The sequence below is a fragment of the Astyanax mexicanus genome, chromosome 4 (genome assembly GCF_023375975.1).
Source record: "Astyanax mexicanus isolate ESR-SI-001 chromosome 4, AstMex3_surface, whole genome shotgun sequence".
Lineage (NCBI taxonomy): Eukaryota > Metazoa > Chordata > Actinopteri > Characiformes > Acestrorhamphidae > Astyanax > Astyanax mexicanus.
Window position 1 is genome coordinate 25,503,124 of NC_064411.1, and position 18,346 is coordinate 25,521,469.

Here is an 18,346-nt window from a genome sequence, read left to right on the forward strand (position 1 = left end):
GGCTAGTGTTTAATACAGTTTAATGTTGACAAATGTGGAACTAAAAGGGGAACCGAGTGATAGACAAACAGACAAAAGCTCAAATGTTTCTTCTTTGGGTTTATATTAACTTTGATCACTTACTGCCTACTTTACTCTCTCTCTCACTCACTCTCTCTCTCTCTCTCTATAGATCTGTTTAGAGCAGTAGAAGCCCATCTTACAGTAAGGCACGTGTCAGTCCAGGACATGCTCCGCCCACAAATGTTGCCCTTTGTAGTAACAGGTATTTTCTTTGTGTCACTGAGTTAGCATCAGCATTGTACTTTCTTTTTAAGTCTGCCTTGGCCCTGTTCAAGAGTGGTGTATCACGCTTCCTGAGTGATCTGATCATAAGAACAGAACTTGGTTCAGGTGTTCAGTGATTCAGTGCGTCTTGAGGAGCATCATAATCCCATCAATCAAACCACCTTCATCACATTCAGAGATCTGAGATGCATACGAACATTAATACTGTAGTGTGAACCACAAAGAGTCTCGATACGCCCCCGACAGCAGAGCCCCGCCCACATTAACCGTGTCCGATCACAAGCCTCACAGAAAAAACATTCAAAACAACAGGTGTGAACAGCTATGCTTTATAATAATCGTTTGTGTTAAAATTACTCAGAGCACAAGTTAATGGCCTTAGATTTGATTTTTTTGTCTGAAAAATGCCTGGGGGGAAATATACTGTCTGAAAGGGCCTTAATTTACTGCAGATAAATATATATAGGTCCAGCAAAGAGAAATTGAAGGATAATGCTCTGACCTTCAGACCTCCAGCATGTTCAAAACAACAGAGTCACATTAATAATTAACACAAATATTATAAGGCAAACAGTCTTTTATGATAGCACAGATCAATTTCTGTATAAATCAGAATCAGGATCATGGTCAAATGAGTGATATGAATATTCTGCGTTGTAGGAAACCATGACAGCTAGGCAGCAACACTACATGCAAAAGGTCAAAAGTTAATATCCATTTAATCACAACAGTGAAGGAAGCTTTGTCTGCCTAGCATATCAATGAAAGCTGGACAGAGACTGAATTAATTAGAGCAAATAATCATTAAAAAAAATTATATTCCAAAAAAAAGAAATTGAGAAAAAAAATAGAAAACAATACATGGTGAATTTACTGTGATCTTACTTATCATAAAGGGAGTTCAATATCTGGTAGTGTTATTTTACATAGTTATCCCTGGCTGTAAAAAAATATATAAACATTTCCATAAACCAAATTTTTTGTTAATGGAAAAAACTGGAAAAAGTGCAGAGAGAGACGAAAGAGTCTCACGGCCTGTTCTAGGGTCCCTGTCATCTGTTCCACCCATCCCACCACTCGTCCCCTTTTTGAACTCCCCCTCTCCACCACTCATTCCACCGGTGCCTGGACTCAGCGGGGCAGGGGCACCACCACCTCCACGTAGTTGCAGGGGAAGAAGCCCTGCTGGCCGCGGAGTGAGCCCTCGTACCAGTTCTCATCGATCTGGTTGGTCAGTGTGATGACGTCGCCCTCGTTAAAGCCCAGCTCTCCCTCGTTCTCGGGCTCGAAGTCGTACAGGGCCTTACAGCACGGCTGGTCGTTCGCTGGTAATACGAGGGAAGAGATAAAGTTACAGTTACATTTTTTTGTCTGCACTGAAATAAACATTTTGATCAAAACACTGAACAAATCTCAATAAAGGGGTTTCTACTACCAGTGTTGGGAAGTAACGGATTACATGTAACGGCGTTACGTAATCAGATTACAAATTATGAGTAACTGTAATCCGTTACAGTTACTGCTTCAGTAAATGGTAATCAGATTACAGTTACTCTGCTAAAATAAATGGATTACATTGCGGTACTTTTCTATTTTTGGTCTTCCAATCCAACACTGACAAAACGCAAACACATTCACATAAATCACGACATCAGAATATTCTATGATTCACAACCTCCTGCTCAGAATGTTTTCACTGCAGAAGCGCCCCCTAGCCTGTCGGCGGGCCCGTTCTGACTATGTAAAGTTGAATGCTTATAAGCGTCAAATATTCTAAACACACCGACCAAAACTCATATTCTTTAGTACTAATACTAACTACCTGCATGCAAATTTACAACCATCTACATGAAACCAGTCGCCAGAAATCGCCAACTGAAAACAGCCTGTTTTTTCACATTGTTTACATGGGGAACACGCCTCCCCAACAAAATAGCCTTATAAAATATTATTAGTATATAAAATAACAACATATTACATTATAGAAAATTCACTTACTATCACAGCATCCACAGTACAGCACTGAACCGCAGATAAAATATCCATAAAGTCCTTTATTCGCCTGCTCACTTCTCCTCACAAACATGCGTTTATTTTCAGCGGTCCACAAACCACTATTTTTCTTGAGTGATCGTCTTTTGAACCAATTACGTGAGCGCTGGATCAATCCAATCCAATCAAATCAGGTCATAGCCAGCGTCACAAAAGTGATTGACACCTATTTCATCCAATAGTCCACCCTTAGACGAAAACATTGGTACGTAATTTGCCCTGATTGGTCTCCTAATGGCTGGGGGAGTGGCATTTTGTGATTTTGTTTGTCATTTCATCAAAAAGTATTAATATTACTCTGAAATAGACTTACATTCATTTATTTTATCACAAACAAACAAAAAAATTACCAACTCTGGCTGTATAGAGACAGATTTACTGGAGAGGTTTTGAACACGTTGGAGACGCCTGGTGGACACCTAATATAATGCAGTGTAACTCTTCAATGCATTGTGATATAAATTACAAATTTTGTAATTTGTTTGTCAAGACCCTACTGAATCAGGAAATGTAGAGAATGATTGACTATTCATCACCAACATCCATACACACATTGTAAACTCTAAATATAACAGGCGCTTTTTTTTTTTTTTTACATTTTCTTCTGCATTTGATGTTCTCAAATGGAACTTAAATAATGGAAATTAAAGTGTTGAAGTGAATTATTGTTTACTGTTTATGATTACACTGCATTTGACATTTAATAATAAAACATTCAAATTATATTTTGTTTGCATTTGTGAGTTCTTAGAAAAGGAACAGATTGTAATCGCATTAAATCCTATTGGACCGAACTGTATCGTATAAAGACATAATTTGAGGTATCGTACATTATCGTATCGCTGACTAAAATAATCGTATTGTATCGTATCGTAATGAATCTTGTGATTTACACCCCTAGATAATCCTGGCAAAAAATCCACCTGCAGAAAGTGGCAAACCTGCAAATAGATAGCTTACAGTTGTTGTTACATTGTTTGGTTTTTAATGATTTTATCATCAATTTATAGAAGTGTTTTATAAAATTGTTTGATTAAATGGTTTCATAAGTATTTTTATAGGGTGATTGAAAAGGCTGTTTTATTTGTCTATCTATTAACTGGAAGGAAAAATAAAACAATAATATGCAAGATGTGGTTGCTACATTCATTCAGGCTTAAAAAAATGACAATATTGTAAGTAATCCAAAGTAATCAGATTACGTTACTCACTTGAAGTAATGTAACTGATTACGTTACAAATTACATTTTGAGTGATGTAATCAGTAATCTGTAAGGGATTACATTTTAAAAGTAACCTTCCCAACACTGTCTACTACATATATTCTGCAGTTGTGTCCCACTCTGTTATATACACACGCATCTAAAAAATAGTCTCAGGAAATTAGAATATTATATACCCATTGGTAATATTATAGACCCATTGGTAATTTTAGCAGTATGTGCAGCGTGCCATTTCCTGCTGAAAAATGAAATCCACACCTCCATAAAAGTTGTCAGCAGAGGGAAGCATGAAGTGCTGCTTGAGGTCTAGTATAAAGTTTCCACAATCAGTGATGGTTTGGAGAGACATGTCATCTGCTGGTGTTGATCCACTGTGTTTTATCAAGTCCAAAGTCAGTGCAGTGTTTTGGGTTAGATTGGGGAATGGGTTAGATACTTACAGTGGCGTTTCTGACGCAGTGACGGTCGGTTGGGTAGGGAAGGAGCAGGAGCTGCCACGATAAGAAAAGAAAAATGAGTGCACTGATCTCTAACATTACTGCTAGACATGCCCTCATTCACTGCATTCAGTCACCTCTAGTAGTGATGCGAGGGACACTATCAGCTCAGTGATATGTGCAGGACATCCTGTAGACACATGTGCTGTCTCTCATATCTTTAATGGGACAACACTGAAGATATGAGACTTTGATACAGTGTAAAGTAGTCAGTGTACAGCTATAGTATAACAATGTAAATTTATTGTTCCCTCTGGAAAACTGCTGTATGACCCTGGCTATGCTGTGCTATGTTTTAGTTTTAGACTACACTGTATCAAAGTGTCATATCTTCAGTGTTGTCCCATGAAATGATATAATAAAATATAAAAAAAAATGTGAGGGGTGTACTCACTTTTGTGAGATACTATAGGTGAGTGTATAATAAAAACATCAAGCATCTGCTGATAGTTTATATATAATGATTGCTGTCAGACAGTGGTTTTCTTTTATTCTGATTTCATAAATATTGTTTTATATTACAGTATTTTTCGCATTTAAAATCTTTTAATTTTCCCAAAAGTCTCAGTGCGCCTTATAATCCGGTGCTCTTTATGTATGAATTCTACCAGTCAGGTATTAAGGAGCAGTAAAGCCACTCTTCTGAAGTAACGAGTAATACAGGAGATTCAATTTAGTTCTCCAGCACAGAGACTGGAGCATTATTAGCCGCTTTTAGCTGTTTAGTGGTGAGCAGATCGAATCCTGGCTAGTACTGCTGGAGCAGCATTAGCATTACCTGCAAACCATGCTAAGTCCTAGCTCTTTCGCCATTCAGAAGCGAGTATTTCAGACTGTAGCCTGTAGCCTATCATGTTTATCCTGATAAAACTAGCTACATGGGACAAACCGCTAGCACTACACTCAGTGTAGTGATGTCAGGTGCTGTTTACTAGCTCAAACGGCATCTGCTAAAGCTGCTGCACCCAGCCTTAGTGGAAATCTGAAAATCTAAGCTTACAGTACATAAAGGGAAGTGATTTACTCACCCAAATAAACAGTTTTCAGGAGAGAATTTTATTTAGATTAACATCCAGCACTCGTTTGAGAAAATGTTTTTTTTTGTTGTTTTTTTTTAAGAATTTCAGTTTTGTTTACTGTTACTTAGCTTAACTTAATGTAGTAACCCCCCACCACCACCACCACCCAGCGGCGAGACCTGCTGAATTAGAAGAAAAACGTGGTGACACTCCTTGTTCTTACTAGTGTCACATAATGCACCTTATAATCCAGTGTGCATTATATTGCGAAAAAAACAGTATATCTTTTTACAATATAAATCATGATATTTTGAATTGTAGTCCCTGTATGTGATGCGTATCGTATCAGTGCACAGCCCTACTGGCTGGGTGGTGCTGATGCTGTACTGGTGCAGGTGTGGTAATGCAGTTCACCTGAGGATGAGTAAGATGGGGGAGCGTTTGTTGGACTGTAGCTGCCGTTAGAAGGTTCAGGGTCGTAGTCAAAGCTGGGCACTGGTTTGGGCATTCGCTTACGTTGTGGCTGAGACTGGGCGTTGTTTAATCTGAGACCAAAACATTTAAACACAGTCGAGAGAACAAATTTAAATACTTTATTGTCACATAACACCATTAAAACAGTACTGGCAATCAGGTCAATAACTGTTTGGACAGTGAAGTTATTTTTATTTTTTGCCTTTATACACCACCTCAAGTGAGGTTTTAACTTTTGACAATAACTTAAAAAAATGTATTAATTACTACATTAAACATTAGGATTTTGTACCTTATGAGCTGTGTGTGTACATTAGACTATTCTAATACATTAGACTTTTCTAATACATTAGAAAACTGGTTAATAACATCAGCTAACAGTGAAGCCACAGCTATATTAATACAGACCTGTCCTGTGTTTTTTTATACTTCAGGTTGTTTAGGGTATCAATGCACGATTTGTAGATAAACACTTTAATAATTAGTAACATATTTTCTATGTGTATGTAGGTGTTGTATGTTTTGTAATATTGTATTAATATTAAAATTACAATAAATATTGTAATATTCTAATAATTTGTAACCATCTCATTGTAACACAGATTCTGATTAGATTTTAGTGTAATGTCATTTTTAAGCCCAAGTTCTGGTCCTCAGCTCTCAGGAGAAGAAGTGGGCATTGTTAGCAGTTACAATCTGCTACAAACAGTTTGTTGGCAGCAGACATGGCTGTTTGCATATTTTAAATTCTTCTACTGGGGAAACCCAAGTGATTTAAGCCCAATGTAAGTAAAACAGGATGAATGTTTTTTTTATGTTTTTGGTGTGATTATTGATGTTTTTTTTTCTTTTTGTAGAAGGATTTTTTGTGTACTGCTCTCTTGTCTTGGGTTTCAATGGACTATGGCCAGTAAAACAGAGGTTCTTGGACCCCAGATTTCACAAAATTTTTAAAATCAAAAGGACAATTTGTATGTTGCAAATTCAAAAGAGAAAAAATATATAGCAAATACATATTTTGTCAGTCTTTGATTTTATTTTTGTGTTTTTGTGAATTTTCTGAGGATTCTTTTTGGATTCATCTGCTACAGACTTTTGCTTCTGGAATCTCTCATCTACTTCTTTCACTGACTAGGTCAGTCACTAGCTCACTGAGCTAGGTAACTAACTAGCTCACTGACTAGGTAACTCACTAGCTCACTGATTAGGTAACTCACTAGCTCACTGACTAGGTAAGTCACTAGCTCACTGACTAGGTAAGTCACTAGCTCACTGACTAGGTATCTCACTAGCTCACTGACTAGGTAACTCACTAGCTCACTGACTAGGTAACTCACTAGCTCACTGACTAGGTATCTCACTAGCTCAATGACTAGGTATCTCACTAGCTCACTGACTAGGTAACTCACTAGCTCACTGACTAAGTAACTCACTAGCTCACTGACTAGGTAACTAACTAGCTCACTGACTAGGTAACTAACTAGCTCACTGACTAGGTAACTCACTAGCTCACTGACTAGGTAACTCACTAGCTCACTGACTAGGTATCTCACTAGCTCACTGACTAGGTATCTCACTGACTAGGTAAGTCACTAGCTCACTGACTAGGTAACTCACTAGCTGACTGAGCTAGGTAACTAACTAGCTCACTGACTAGGTAACTCACTAGCTCACTGACTAGGTATCTCACTAGCTCACTGACTAGGGAACTCACTAGCTCACTGACTAGGTAACTCACTATCTCACTGACTAGGAAACTCACTAGCTCACTGACTAGGTAACTCACTAGCTCACTGACTAGGTAACTCACTAGCTCACTGACTAGGTAACTAACTAGCTCACTGACTAGGTAACTAACTCACTGACTAAGTAACTGACTAGGTATCTCACTAGCTCACTGACTAGGTAACTAACTAGCTCACTGACTAGGTAACTCACTAGCACACTGACTAGGTAACTCACTAGCACACTGACTAGGTATCTCACTAGCTCACTGATTAGGTAACTCACTGACTAGGTAACTGACTAGCTCACTGACTAGGTATCTCACTAGCTCACTGACTAGGTATCTCACTAGCTCACTGACTAGGTATCTCACTAGCTCACTGAATAGGTATCTCACTAGCTCACTGACTAGGTATCTCACTAGTTCACTGACTAGGTAACTAACTAGCCCACTGATTAGGTAACTCACTAGCTCACTGACTAGGCAACTTACTAGCTCACTGACTAGGTAACTTACTAGCTTACTGAGCTAGTAACAAACTCACTGACTAAGTAACTGACTAGGTATCTCACTAGCTCACTGACTAGGTAACTAACTAGCTCACTGACTAGGCAACTTACTAGCTCACTGACTAGGTAACTTACTAGCTTACTGAGCTAGTAACAAACTCACTGACTAAGTAACTGACTAGGTATCTCACTAGCTCACTGACTTGGTAACTCACTAGCTCACTGACTAGGTAACTCACTAGCTCACTGACTAGGTAATACACTAGATCACTGACTAGGTAACTCACTAGCTCACTGACTAGGTACATCACTAGCTCACTGACTAGGTAACTCACTAGCTCACTGAATAGGTAACTCACTAGCTCACTGACTAGGTAACTCACTAGCTCACTGACTAGGTAACTCACTAGCTCACTGACTAGGTAACTCACTAGCTCACTGACTAGGTAACTAACTAGCTCACTGACTAGGTAACTAACTAGCTCACTGAGCTAGTAACTGACTAGGTATCTCACTAGCTCACTGACCAGGTAACTAACTAGCTCACTGACTAGGTATCTAACTAGCTCACTGACTAGGTAACTCACTAGCTCACTGACTAGGTAACACACTAGCTCACTGACTAGGTAACTCACTAGCACACTGACTAGGTAACTCACTAGCACACTAACTAGGTATCTCACTAGCTCACTGACTAGGTATCTCACTAGCTCACTGACTAGGTAACTCACTGACTAGGTAACTAACTAGCTCACTGACTAGGTAACTCACTAGCTCACTGACTAGGTATCTCACTAGCTCACTGACTAGGTAACTAACTAGCTGACTGAGCTAGGTAACTAACTAGCTCACTGAGCTAGGTAACTAACTAGCTCACTGACTAGGTATCTCACTAGCTCACTGGCTAGGTAACTCACTAGCTCACTGACTAGGTAACTCACTAGCTCAATGACTAGGTTACTCACTAGCTCACTGACTAGGTAACTCACTAGCTCACTGACTAGGTACATCACTAGCTCACTGACTAGGTAACTCACTAGCTTACTGAATAGGTAACTCACTAGCTCACTGACTAGGTAACTCACTAGCTCACTGACTAGGTAACTCACTAGCTCACTGAGCTAGGTAACTAACTAGCTCACTGACTAGGTATCTCACTAGCTCACTGAGCTAGGTAACTAACTAGCTCACTGACTAGGTATCTCACTAGCTCACTGGCTAGGTAACTCACTAGCTCACTGACTAGGTATCTCACTAGCTCAATGATTAGGTAACTCACTAGCTCACTGAATAGGTAACTCACTAGCTCACTGACTAGGTAACTCACTAGCACACTGACTAGGTAACTCACTAGCTCACTGACTAGGTAACTCACTAGCTCACTGACTAGGTAACTCACTAGCTCACTGAATAGGTAAGTCACTAGCTTACTGACTAACTAGGTCACTGAGCTAGGTAACTAACTAGCTCACTGACTAGGTATCTCACTAGCTCACTGGCTAGGTAACTCACTAGCTCACTGACTAGGTAACTCACTAGCTCAATGACTAGGTTACTCACTAGCTCACTGACTAGGTAACTCACTAGCTCACTGACTAGGTACATCACTAGCTCACTGACTAGGTAACTCACTAGCTTACTGAATAGGTAACTCACTAGCTCACTGACTAGGTAACTCACTAGCTCACTGACTAGGTAACTCACTAGCTCACTGAGCTAGGTAACTAACTAGCTCACTGACTAGGTATCTCACTAGCTCACTGACTAGGTAACTCACTAGCTCACTGACTAGGTATCTAACTAGCTCACTGACTAGGTAACTCACTAGCTCACTGACTAGGTAACACACTAGCTCACTGACTAGGTAACTCACTAGCACACTGACTAGGTAACTCACTAGCACACTAACTAGGTATCTCACTGAGCTAGTAACTGACTAGGTATCTCACTAGCTCACTGACCAGGTAACTAACTAGCTCACTGACTAGGTATCTAACTAGCTCACTGACTAGGTAACTCACTAGCTCACTGACTAGGTAACACACTAGCTCACTGACTAGGTAACTCACTAGCACACTGACTAGGTAACTCACTAGCACACTAACTAGGTATCTCACTAGCTCACTGACTAGGTATCTCACTAGCTCACTGACTAGGTAACTCACTGACTAGGTAACTAACTAGCTCACTGACTAGGTAACTCACTAGCTCACTGACTAGGTATCTCACTAGCTCACTGACTAGGTAACTAACTAGCTGACTGAGCTAGGTAACTAACTAGGTCACTGAGCTAGGTAACTAACTAGCTCACTGACTAGGTATCTCACTAGCTCACTGGCTAGGTAACTCACTAGCTCACTGACTAGGTAACTCACTAGCTCAATGACTAGGTTACTCACTAGCTCACTGACTAGGTAACTCACTAGCTCACTGACTAGGTACATCACTAGCTCACTGACTAGGTAACTCACTAGCTTACTGAATAGGTAACTCACTAGCTCACTGACTAGGTAACTCACTAGCTCACTGACTAGGTAACTAACTAGCTCACTGACTAGGTATCTCACTAGCTCACTGAGCTAGGTAACTAACTAGCTCACTGACTAGGTATCTCACTAGCTCACTGGCTAGGTAACTCACTAGCTCACTGACTAGGTATCTCACTAGCTCACTGACTAGGTAACTCACTAGCTCACTGAATAGGTAACTCACTAACTCACTGACTAGGTAACTCACTAGCACACTGACTAGGTAACTCACTAGCTCACTGACTAGGTAACTCACTAGCTCACTGACTAGGTAACTCACTAGCTCACTGAATAGGTAAGTCACTAGCTTACTGACTAGGTAACTCACTAGCTCACTGAATAGGTAAGTCACTAGCTCACTGACTAGGTAACTCAATAGCTCACTGACTAGGTATCTCACTGACATGGTATCTCACTAGCTCACTGACTAGGTAACTCACTAGCTCACTGACAAGGTAACTGACTAGGTATCTCACTAGCTCACTGACTAGGTATGTCACTAGCTCACTGACTAGGTATCTCACTAGTTCACTGACTAGGTAACTAACTAGCCCACTGACTAGGTAATTCACTAGCTCACTGACTAGGCAACTTACTAGCTCACTGACCAGGTAACTAACTAGCTTACTGAGCTAGTAACTGACTCACTAGCTCAATGACTAAGTAACTGACTAGGTATCTCACTAGCTCACTGACTAGGTAACTAACTAGCTCACTGACTAGGTAACTAACTAGCTCACTGACTAGGTAACTCACTAGCTCACTGACTAGGTAACTAACTAGCTCACTGATTAGGTAACTCATTAGCTCACTGACTAGGTATCTCACTAGCTCACTGACTAGGTAACTAACTAGCTGACTGAGCTAGGTAACTAACTAGCTCACTGATTAGGTAACTCACTAGCTCACTGACTAGGTATCTCACTAGCTCACTGACTAGGTAACTAACTAGCTGACTGAGCTAGGTAACTAACTAGGTCACTGAGCTAGGTAACTAACTAGCTCACTGACTAGGTAAGTCACTAGCTCACTGACTAGGTATCTCACTAGCTCACTGACTAGGGAAGTCACTAGCTCACTGACTAGGTATCTCACTAGCTCACTGACTAGGGAAGTCACTAGCTCACTAACTAGGTAACTCACTAGCTCACTGACTAGGTAACTCACTAGCTCACTGACTAGGTAACTCACTAGCTCACTGACTAGGTAACTCACTAGCTCACTGACTAGGTAACTCACTAGCTCACTGAATAGGTAAGTCACTAGCTCACTGACTAGGTAACTCACTAGCTCACTGACTAGGTAACTCACTAGCTCACGGACTAGGTCTCTCACTGACATGGTATCTCACTAGCTCACTGACTAGGTAACTCACTAGCTCACTGACTAGGTAAGTCACTAGCTCACTGACTAGGTATCTCACTAGCTAACTGACTAGGTAAGTCACTAGCTCACTGACTAGGGAAGTCACTAGCTCACTGACTAGGTAACTCACTAGCTCACTGACTAGGTAACTCACTAGCTCACTGACTAGGTAAGTCACTAGCTCACTGACTAGGTAACTCACTAGCTCACTGACTAGGTAACTCACTAGCTCACTGAATAGGTAAGTCACTAGCTCACTGACTAGGTAACTCACTAGCTCACTGACTAGGTCTCACTGACATGGTATCTCACTAGCTCACTGACTAGGTAACTCACTAGCTCACTGACTAGGTAAGTCACTAGCTCACTGACTAGGTAACTCACTAGCTGACTGAGCTAGGTAACTAACTAGCTCACTGACTAGGTAACTCACTAGCTCACTGACTAGGTATCTCACTAGCTCACTGACTAGGTAACTCACTAGCTCACTGACTAGGTAACTCACTAGCTCACTGACTAGGTAACTCACTAGCTCACTGACTAGCTCACTGACTAGGTATCTCACTGACATGGTATCTCACTAGCCCACTGACTAGGTTAGTCACTAGCTCACTGACTAGGTATCTAACTAGCTCACTAACTAGGTATCTAACTAACTCACTGACTAAGTAACTGACTAGGTATCTCGCTAGCTCACTGACTAGGTATCTAACTAGCTCACTGACTAGGTAACTCACTAGCTCACTGACTAGGTAAGTCACTAGCTCACTGACTAGCTCACTGACTAGGTATCTCACTGACATGGTATCTCACTAGCCCACTGACTAGGTAAGTCACTAGCTCACTGACTAGGTAACTCACTAGCTCACTGACAAGGTAACTGACTAGGTATCTCACTAGCTCACTGACTATGTATTTCACTAGCTCACTGACTAGGTATCTCACTAGCTCACTGAATAGGTAACTCACTAGCTCACTGAATAGGTAACTAACTAGCTCACTGAGCTACTAACTAACTCACTGACTAAGTAACTGACTAGGTATCTCACTAGCTTACTGACTAGGTAACTAACTAGCTCACTGACTAGGTATCTAACTAGCTCACTAACTAGGTATCTAACTAACTCACTGACTAAGTAACTGACTAGGTATCTCGCTAGCTCACTGACTAGGTATCTAACTAGCTCACTGACTAGGTATCTAACTAGCTCACTGACTAAGTAACTGACTAGGTATCTCACTAGCTCACTGACTAGGTATCTAACTAACTCACTGACTAGGTATCTCACTAGCTCACTGACTAGGTAACTAACTAGCTGACTGAGTTAGGTAACTAACTAGCTCACTGAGCTAGGTAACTAACTAGCTCACTGACTGGGTAACTCACTAGCTCACTGACTAGGTAACTCACTAGCTCACTGACTAGGTATCTCACTAGCTCACTGACTAGGTATCTCACTAGCTCACTGACTAGATATCTCACTAGCTCACTGACTAGGTAACTCACTGACTAGGTAACTAACTAGCTCACTGACTAGGTAACTCACTAGCTCACTGACTAGGTAACTCACTAGCTCACTGACTAGGTAACTCACTAGCTCACTGACTAGGTATCTCACTAGCTCACTGACTAGGTATCTCACTAGCTCACTGACTAGGTATCTCACTAGCTCACTGACTAGGTAACTCACTGACTAGGTAACTAACTAGCTGACTGAGTTAGGTAACTAACTAGCTCACTGAGCTAGGTAACTAACTAGCTCACTGACTAGGTAACTCACTAGCTCACTGACTAGGTAACTCACTAGCTCACTGACTAGGTATCTCACTAGCTCACTGACTAGGTATCTCACTAGCTCACTGACTAGGTATCTCACTAGCTCACTGACTAGGTAACTCACTAGCTCACTGACTAGGTAACTCACTAGCTCACTGAGCTAGGTAAGTAACTAGCTCACTGACTAGGTATCTCACTAGCTCACTGAGCTAGGTAACTAACTAGCTCACTGACTAGGTAACTCACTAGCTCACTGACTAGGTAACTCACTAGCTCACTGACTAGGTAACTCACTAGATCACTGACTAGGTAACTCACTAGCTCACTGACTAGGTAACTCACTAGCTCACTGACTAGGTAACTCACTAGCTCACTGACTAGGTATCTCACTAGCTCACTGGCTAGGTAACTCACTAGCTCACTGACTAGGTAACTCACTAGCTCAATGACTAGGTTACTCACTAGCTCACTGACTAGGTAACTCACTAGCTCACTGACTAGGTACATCACTAGCTCACTGACTAGGTAACTCACTAGCTTACTGAATAGGTAACTCACTAGCTCACTGACTAGGTAACTCACTAGCTCACTGACTAGGTAACTCACTAGCTCACTGAGCTAGGTAACTAACTAGCTCACTGACTAGGTATCTCACTAGCTCACTGACTAGGTAACTCACTAGCTCACTGACTAGGTATCTAACTAGCTCACTGACTAGGTAACTCACTAGCTCACTGACTAGGTAACACACTAGCTCACTGACTAGGTAACTCACTAGCACACTGACTAGGTAACTCACTAGCACACTAACTAGGTATCTCACTGAGCTAGTAACTGACTAGGTATCTCACTAGCTCACTGACCAGGTAACTAACTAGCTCACTGACTAGGTATCTAACTAGCTCACTGACTAGGTAACTCACTAGCTCACTGACTAGGTAACACACTAGCTCACTGACTAGGTAACTCACTAGCACACTGACTAGGTAACTCACTAGCACACTAACTAGGTATCTCACTAGCTCACTGACTAGGTATCTCACTAGCTCACTGACTAGGTAACTCACTGACTAGGTAACTAACTAGCTCACTGACTAGGTAACTCACTAGCTCACTGACTAGGTATCTCACTAGCTCACTGACTAGGTAACTAACTAGCTGACTGAGCTAGGTAACTAACTAGGTCACTGAGCTAGGTAACTAACTAGCTCACTGACTAGGTATCTCACTAGCTCACTGGCTAGGTAACTCACTAGCTCACTGACTAGGTAACTCACTAGCTCAATGACTAGGTTACTCACTAGCTCACTGACTAGGTAACTCACTAGCTCACTGACTAGGTACATCACTAGCTCACTGACTAGGTAACTCACTAGCTTACTGAATAGGTAACTCACTAGCTCACTGACTAGGTAACTCACTAGCTCACTGACTAGGTAACTAACTAGCTCACTGACTAGGTATCTCACTAGCTCACTGAGCTAGGTAACTAACTAGCTCACTGACTAGGTATCTCACTAGCTCACTGGCTAGGTAACTCACTAGCTCACTGACTAGGTATCTCACTAGCTCACTGACTAGGTAACTCACTAGCTCACTGAATAGGTAACTCACTAACTCACTGACTAGGTAACTCACTAGCACACTGACTAGGTAACTCACTAGCTCACTGACTAGGTAACTCACTAGCTCACTGACTAGGTAACTCACTAGCTCACTGAATAGGTAAGTCACTAGCTTACTGACTAGGTAACTCACTAGCTCACTGAATAGGTAAGTCACTAGCTCACTGACTAGGTAACTCAATAGCTCACTGACTAGGTATCTCACTGACATGGTATCTCACTAGCTCACTGACTAGGTAACTCACTAGCTCACTGACAAGGTAACTGACTAGGTATCTCACTAGCTCACTGACTAGGTATGTCACTAGCTCACTGACTAGGTATCTCACTAGTTCACTGACTAGGTAACTAACTAGCCCACTGACTAGGTAATTCACTAGCTCACTGACTAGGCAACTTACTAGCTCACTGACCAGGTAACTAACTAGCTTACTGAGCTAGTAACTGACTCACTAGCTCAATGACTAAGTAACTGACTAGGTATCTCACTAGCTCACTGACTAGGTAACTAACTAGCTCACTGACTAGGTAACTAACTAGCTCACTGACTAGGTAACTCACTAGCTCACTGACTAGGTAACTAACTAGCTCACTGATTAGGTAACTCATTAGCTCACTGACTAGGTATCTCACTAGCTCACTGACTAGGTAACTAACTAGCTGACTGAGCTAGGTAACTAACTAGCTCACTGATTAGGTAACTCACTAGCTCACTGACTAGGTATCTCACTAGCTCACTGACTAGGTAACTAACTAGCTGACTGAGCTAGGTAACTAACTAGGTCACTGAGCTAGGTAACTAACTAGCTCACTGACTAGGTAAGTCACTAGCTCACTGACTAGGTATCTCACTAGCTCACTGACTAGGGAAGTCACTAGCTCACTGACTAGGTATCTCACTAGCTCACTGACTAGGGAAGTCACTAGCTCACTAACTAGGTAACTCACTAGCTCACTGACTAGGTAACTCACTAGCTCACTGACTAGGTAACTCACTAGCTCACTGACTAGGTAACTCACTAGCTCACTGACTAGGTAACTCACTAGCTCACTGAATAGGTAAGTCACTAGCTCACTGACTAGGTAACTCACTAGCTCACTGACTAGGTAACTCACTAGCTCACGGACTAGGTCTCTCACTGACATGGTATCTCACTAGCTCACTGACTAGGTAACTCACTAGCTCACTGACTAGGTAAGTCACTAGCTCACTGACTAGGTATCTCACTAGCTAACTGACTAGGTAAGTCACTAGCTCACTGACTAGGGAAGTCACTAGCTCACTGACTAGGTAACTCACTAGCTCACTGACTAGGTAACTCACTAGCTCACTGACTAGGTAAGTCACTAGCTCACTGACTAGGTAACTCACTAGCTCACTGACTAGGTAACTCACTAGCTCACTGAATAGGTAAGTCACTAGCTCACTGACTAGGTAACTCACTAGCTCACTGACTAGGTCTCACTGACATGGTATCTCACTAGCTCACTGACTAGGTAACTCACTAGCTCACTGACTAGGTAAGTCACTAGCTCACTGACTAGGTAACTCACTAGCTGACTGAGCTAGGTAACTAACTAGCTCACTGACTAGGTAACTCACTAGCTCACTGACTAGGTATCTCACTAGCTCACTGACTAGGTAACTCACTAGCTCACTGACTAGGTAACTCACTAGCTCACTGACTAGGTAACTCACTAGCTCACTGACTAGCTCACTGACTAGGTATCTCACTGACATGGTATCTCACTAGCCCACTGACTAGGTTAGTCACTAGCTCACTGACTAGGTATCTAACTAGCTCACTAACTAGGTATCTAACTAACTCACTGACTAAGTAACTGACTAGGTATCTCGCTAGCTCACTGACTAGGTATCTAACTAGCTCACTGACTAGGTAACTCACTAGCTCACTGACTAGGTAAGTCACTAGCTCACTGACTAGCTCACTGACTAGGTATCTCACTGACATGGTATCTCACTAGCCCACTGACTAGGTAAGTCACTAGCTCACTGACTAGGTAACTCACTAGCTCACTGACAAGGTAACTGACTAGGTATCTCACTAGCTCACTGACTATGTATTTCACTAGCTCACTGACTAGGTATCTCACTAGCTCACTGAATAGGTAACTCACTAGCTCACTGAATAGGTAACTAACTAGCTCACTGAGCTACTAACTAACTCACTGACTAAGTAACTGACTAGGTATCTCACTAGCTTACTGACTAGGTAACTAACTAGCTCACTGACTAGGTATCTAACTAGCTCACTAACTAGGTATCTAACTAACTCACTGACTAAGTAACTGACTAGGTATCTCGCTAGCTCACTGACTAGGTATCTAACTAGCTCACTGACTAGGTATCTAACTAGCTCACTGACTAAGTAACTGACTAGGTATCTCACTAGCTCACTGACTAGGTATCTAACTAACTCACTGACTAGGTATCTCACTAGCTCACTGACTAGGTAACTAACTAGCTGACTGAGTTAGGTAACTAACTAGCTCACTGAGCTAGGTAACTAACTAGCTCACTGACTGGGTAACTCACTAGCTCACTGACTAGGTAACTCACTAGCTCACTGACTAGGTATCTCACTAGCTCACTGACTAGGTATCTCACTAGCTCACTGACTAGATATCTCACTAGCTCACTGACTAGGTAACTCACTGACTAGGTAACTAACTAGCTCACTGACTAGGTAACTCACTAGCTCACTGACTAGGTAACTCACTAGCTCACTGACTAGGTAACTCACTAGCTCACTGACTAGGTATCTCACTAGCTCACTGACTAGGTATCTCACTAGCTCACTGACTAGGTATCTCACTAGCTCACTGACTAGGTAACTCACTGACTAGGTAACTAACTAGCTGACTGAGTTAGGTAACTAACTAGCTCACTGAGCTAGGTAACTAACTAGCTCACTGACTAGGTAACTCACTAGCTCACTGACTAGGTAACTCACTAGCTCACTGACTAGGTATCTCACTAGCTCACTGACTAGGTATCTCACTAGCTCACTGACTAGGTATCTCACTAGCTCACTGACTAGGTAACTCACTAGCTCACTGACTAGGTAACTCACTAGCTCACTGAGCTAGGTAAGTAACTAGCTCACTGACTAGGTATCTCACTAGCTCACTGAGCTAGGTAACTAACTAGCTCACTGACTAGGTAACTCACTAGCTCACTGACTAGGTAACTCACTAGCTCACTGACTAGGTAACTCACTAGATCACTGACTAGGTAACTC

At 41.7% G+C, this 18,346-nt stretch overlaps 1 protein-coding gene across 2 annotated transcripts in view; it reads right to left on the minus strand.

Moving 5' to 3' along the window:
* Positions 1 to 990: 990 nt before the first annotated feature.
* The window catches only part of sh3gl1a (SH3-domain GRB2-like 1a), a 63,077-nt gene continuing 45,721 nt past the window's right edge, over positions 991 to 18,346 (minus strand). For both annotated transcript variants that reach the window (XM_049476824.1, XM_049476823.1), the window contains exons 8-10: positions 5,494 to 5,624; positions 4,004 to 4,054; positions 991 to 1,613 (exon numbers count right to left, since the gene is read on the minus strand). In XM_049476824.1, the coding sequence (XP_049332781.1) occupies positions 1,420 to 1,613; positions 4,004 to 4,054; positions 5,494 to 5,624 (376 nt within the window). In that variant the 3' untranslated portion in view covers positions 991 to 1,419. The remainder of the gene's footprint in view (positions 1,614 to 4,003; positions 4,055 to 5,493; positions 5,625 to 18,346) is intronic.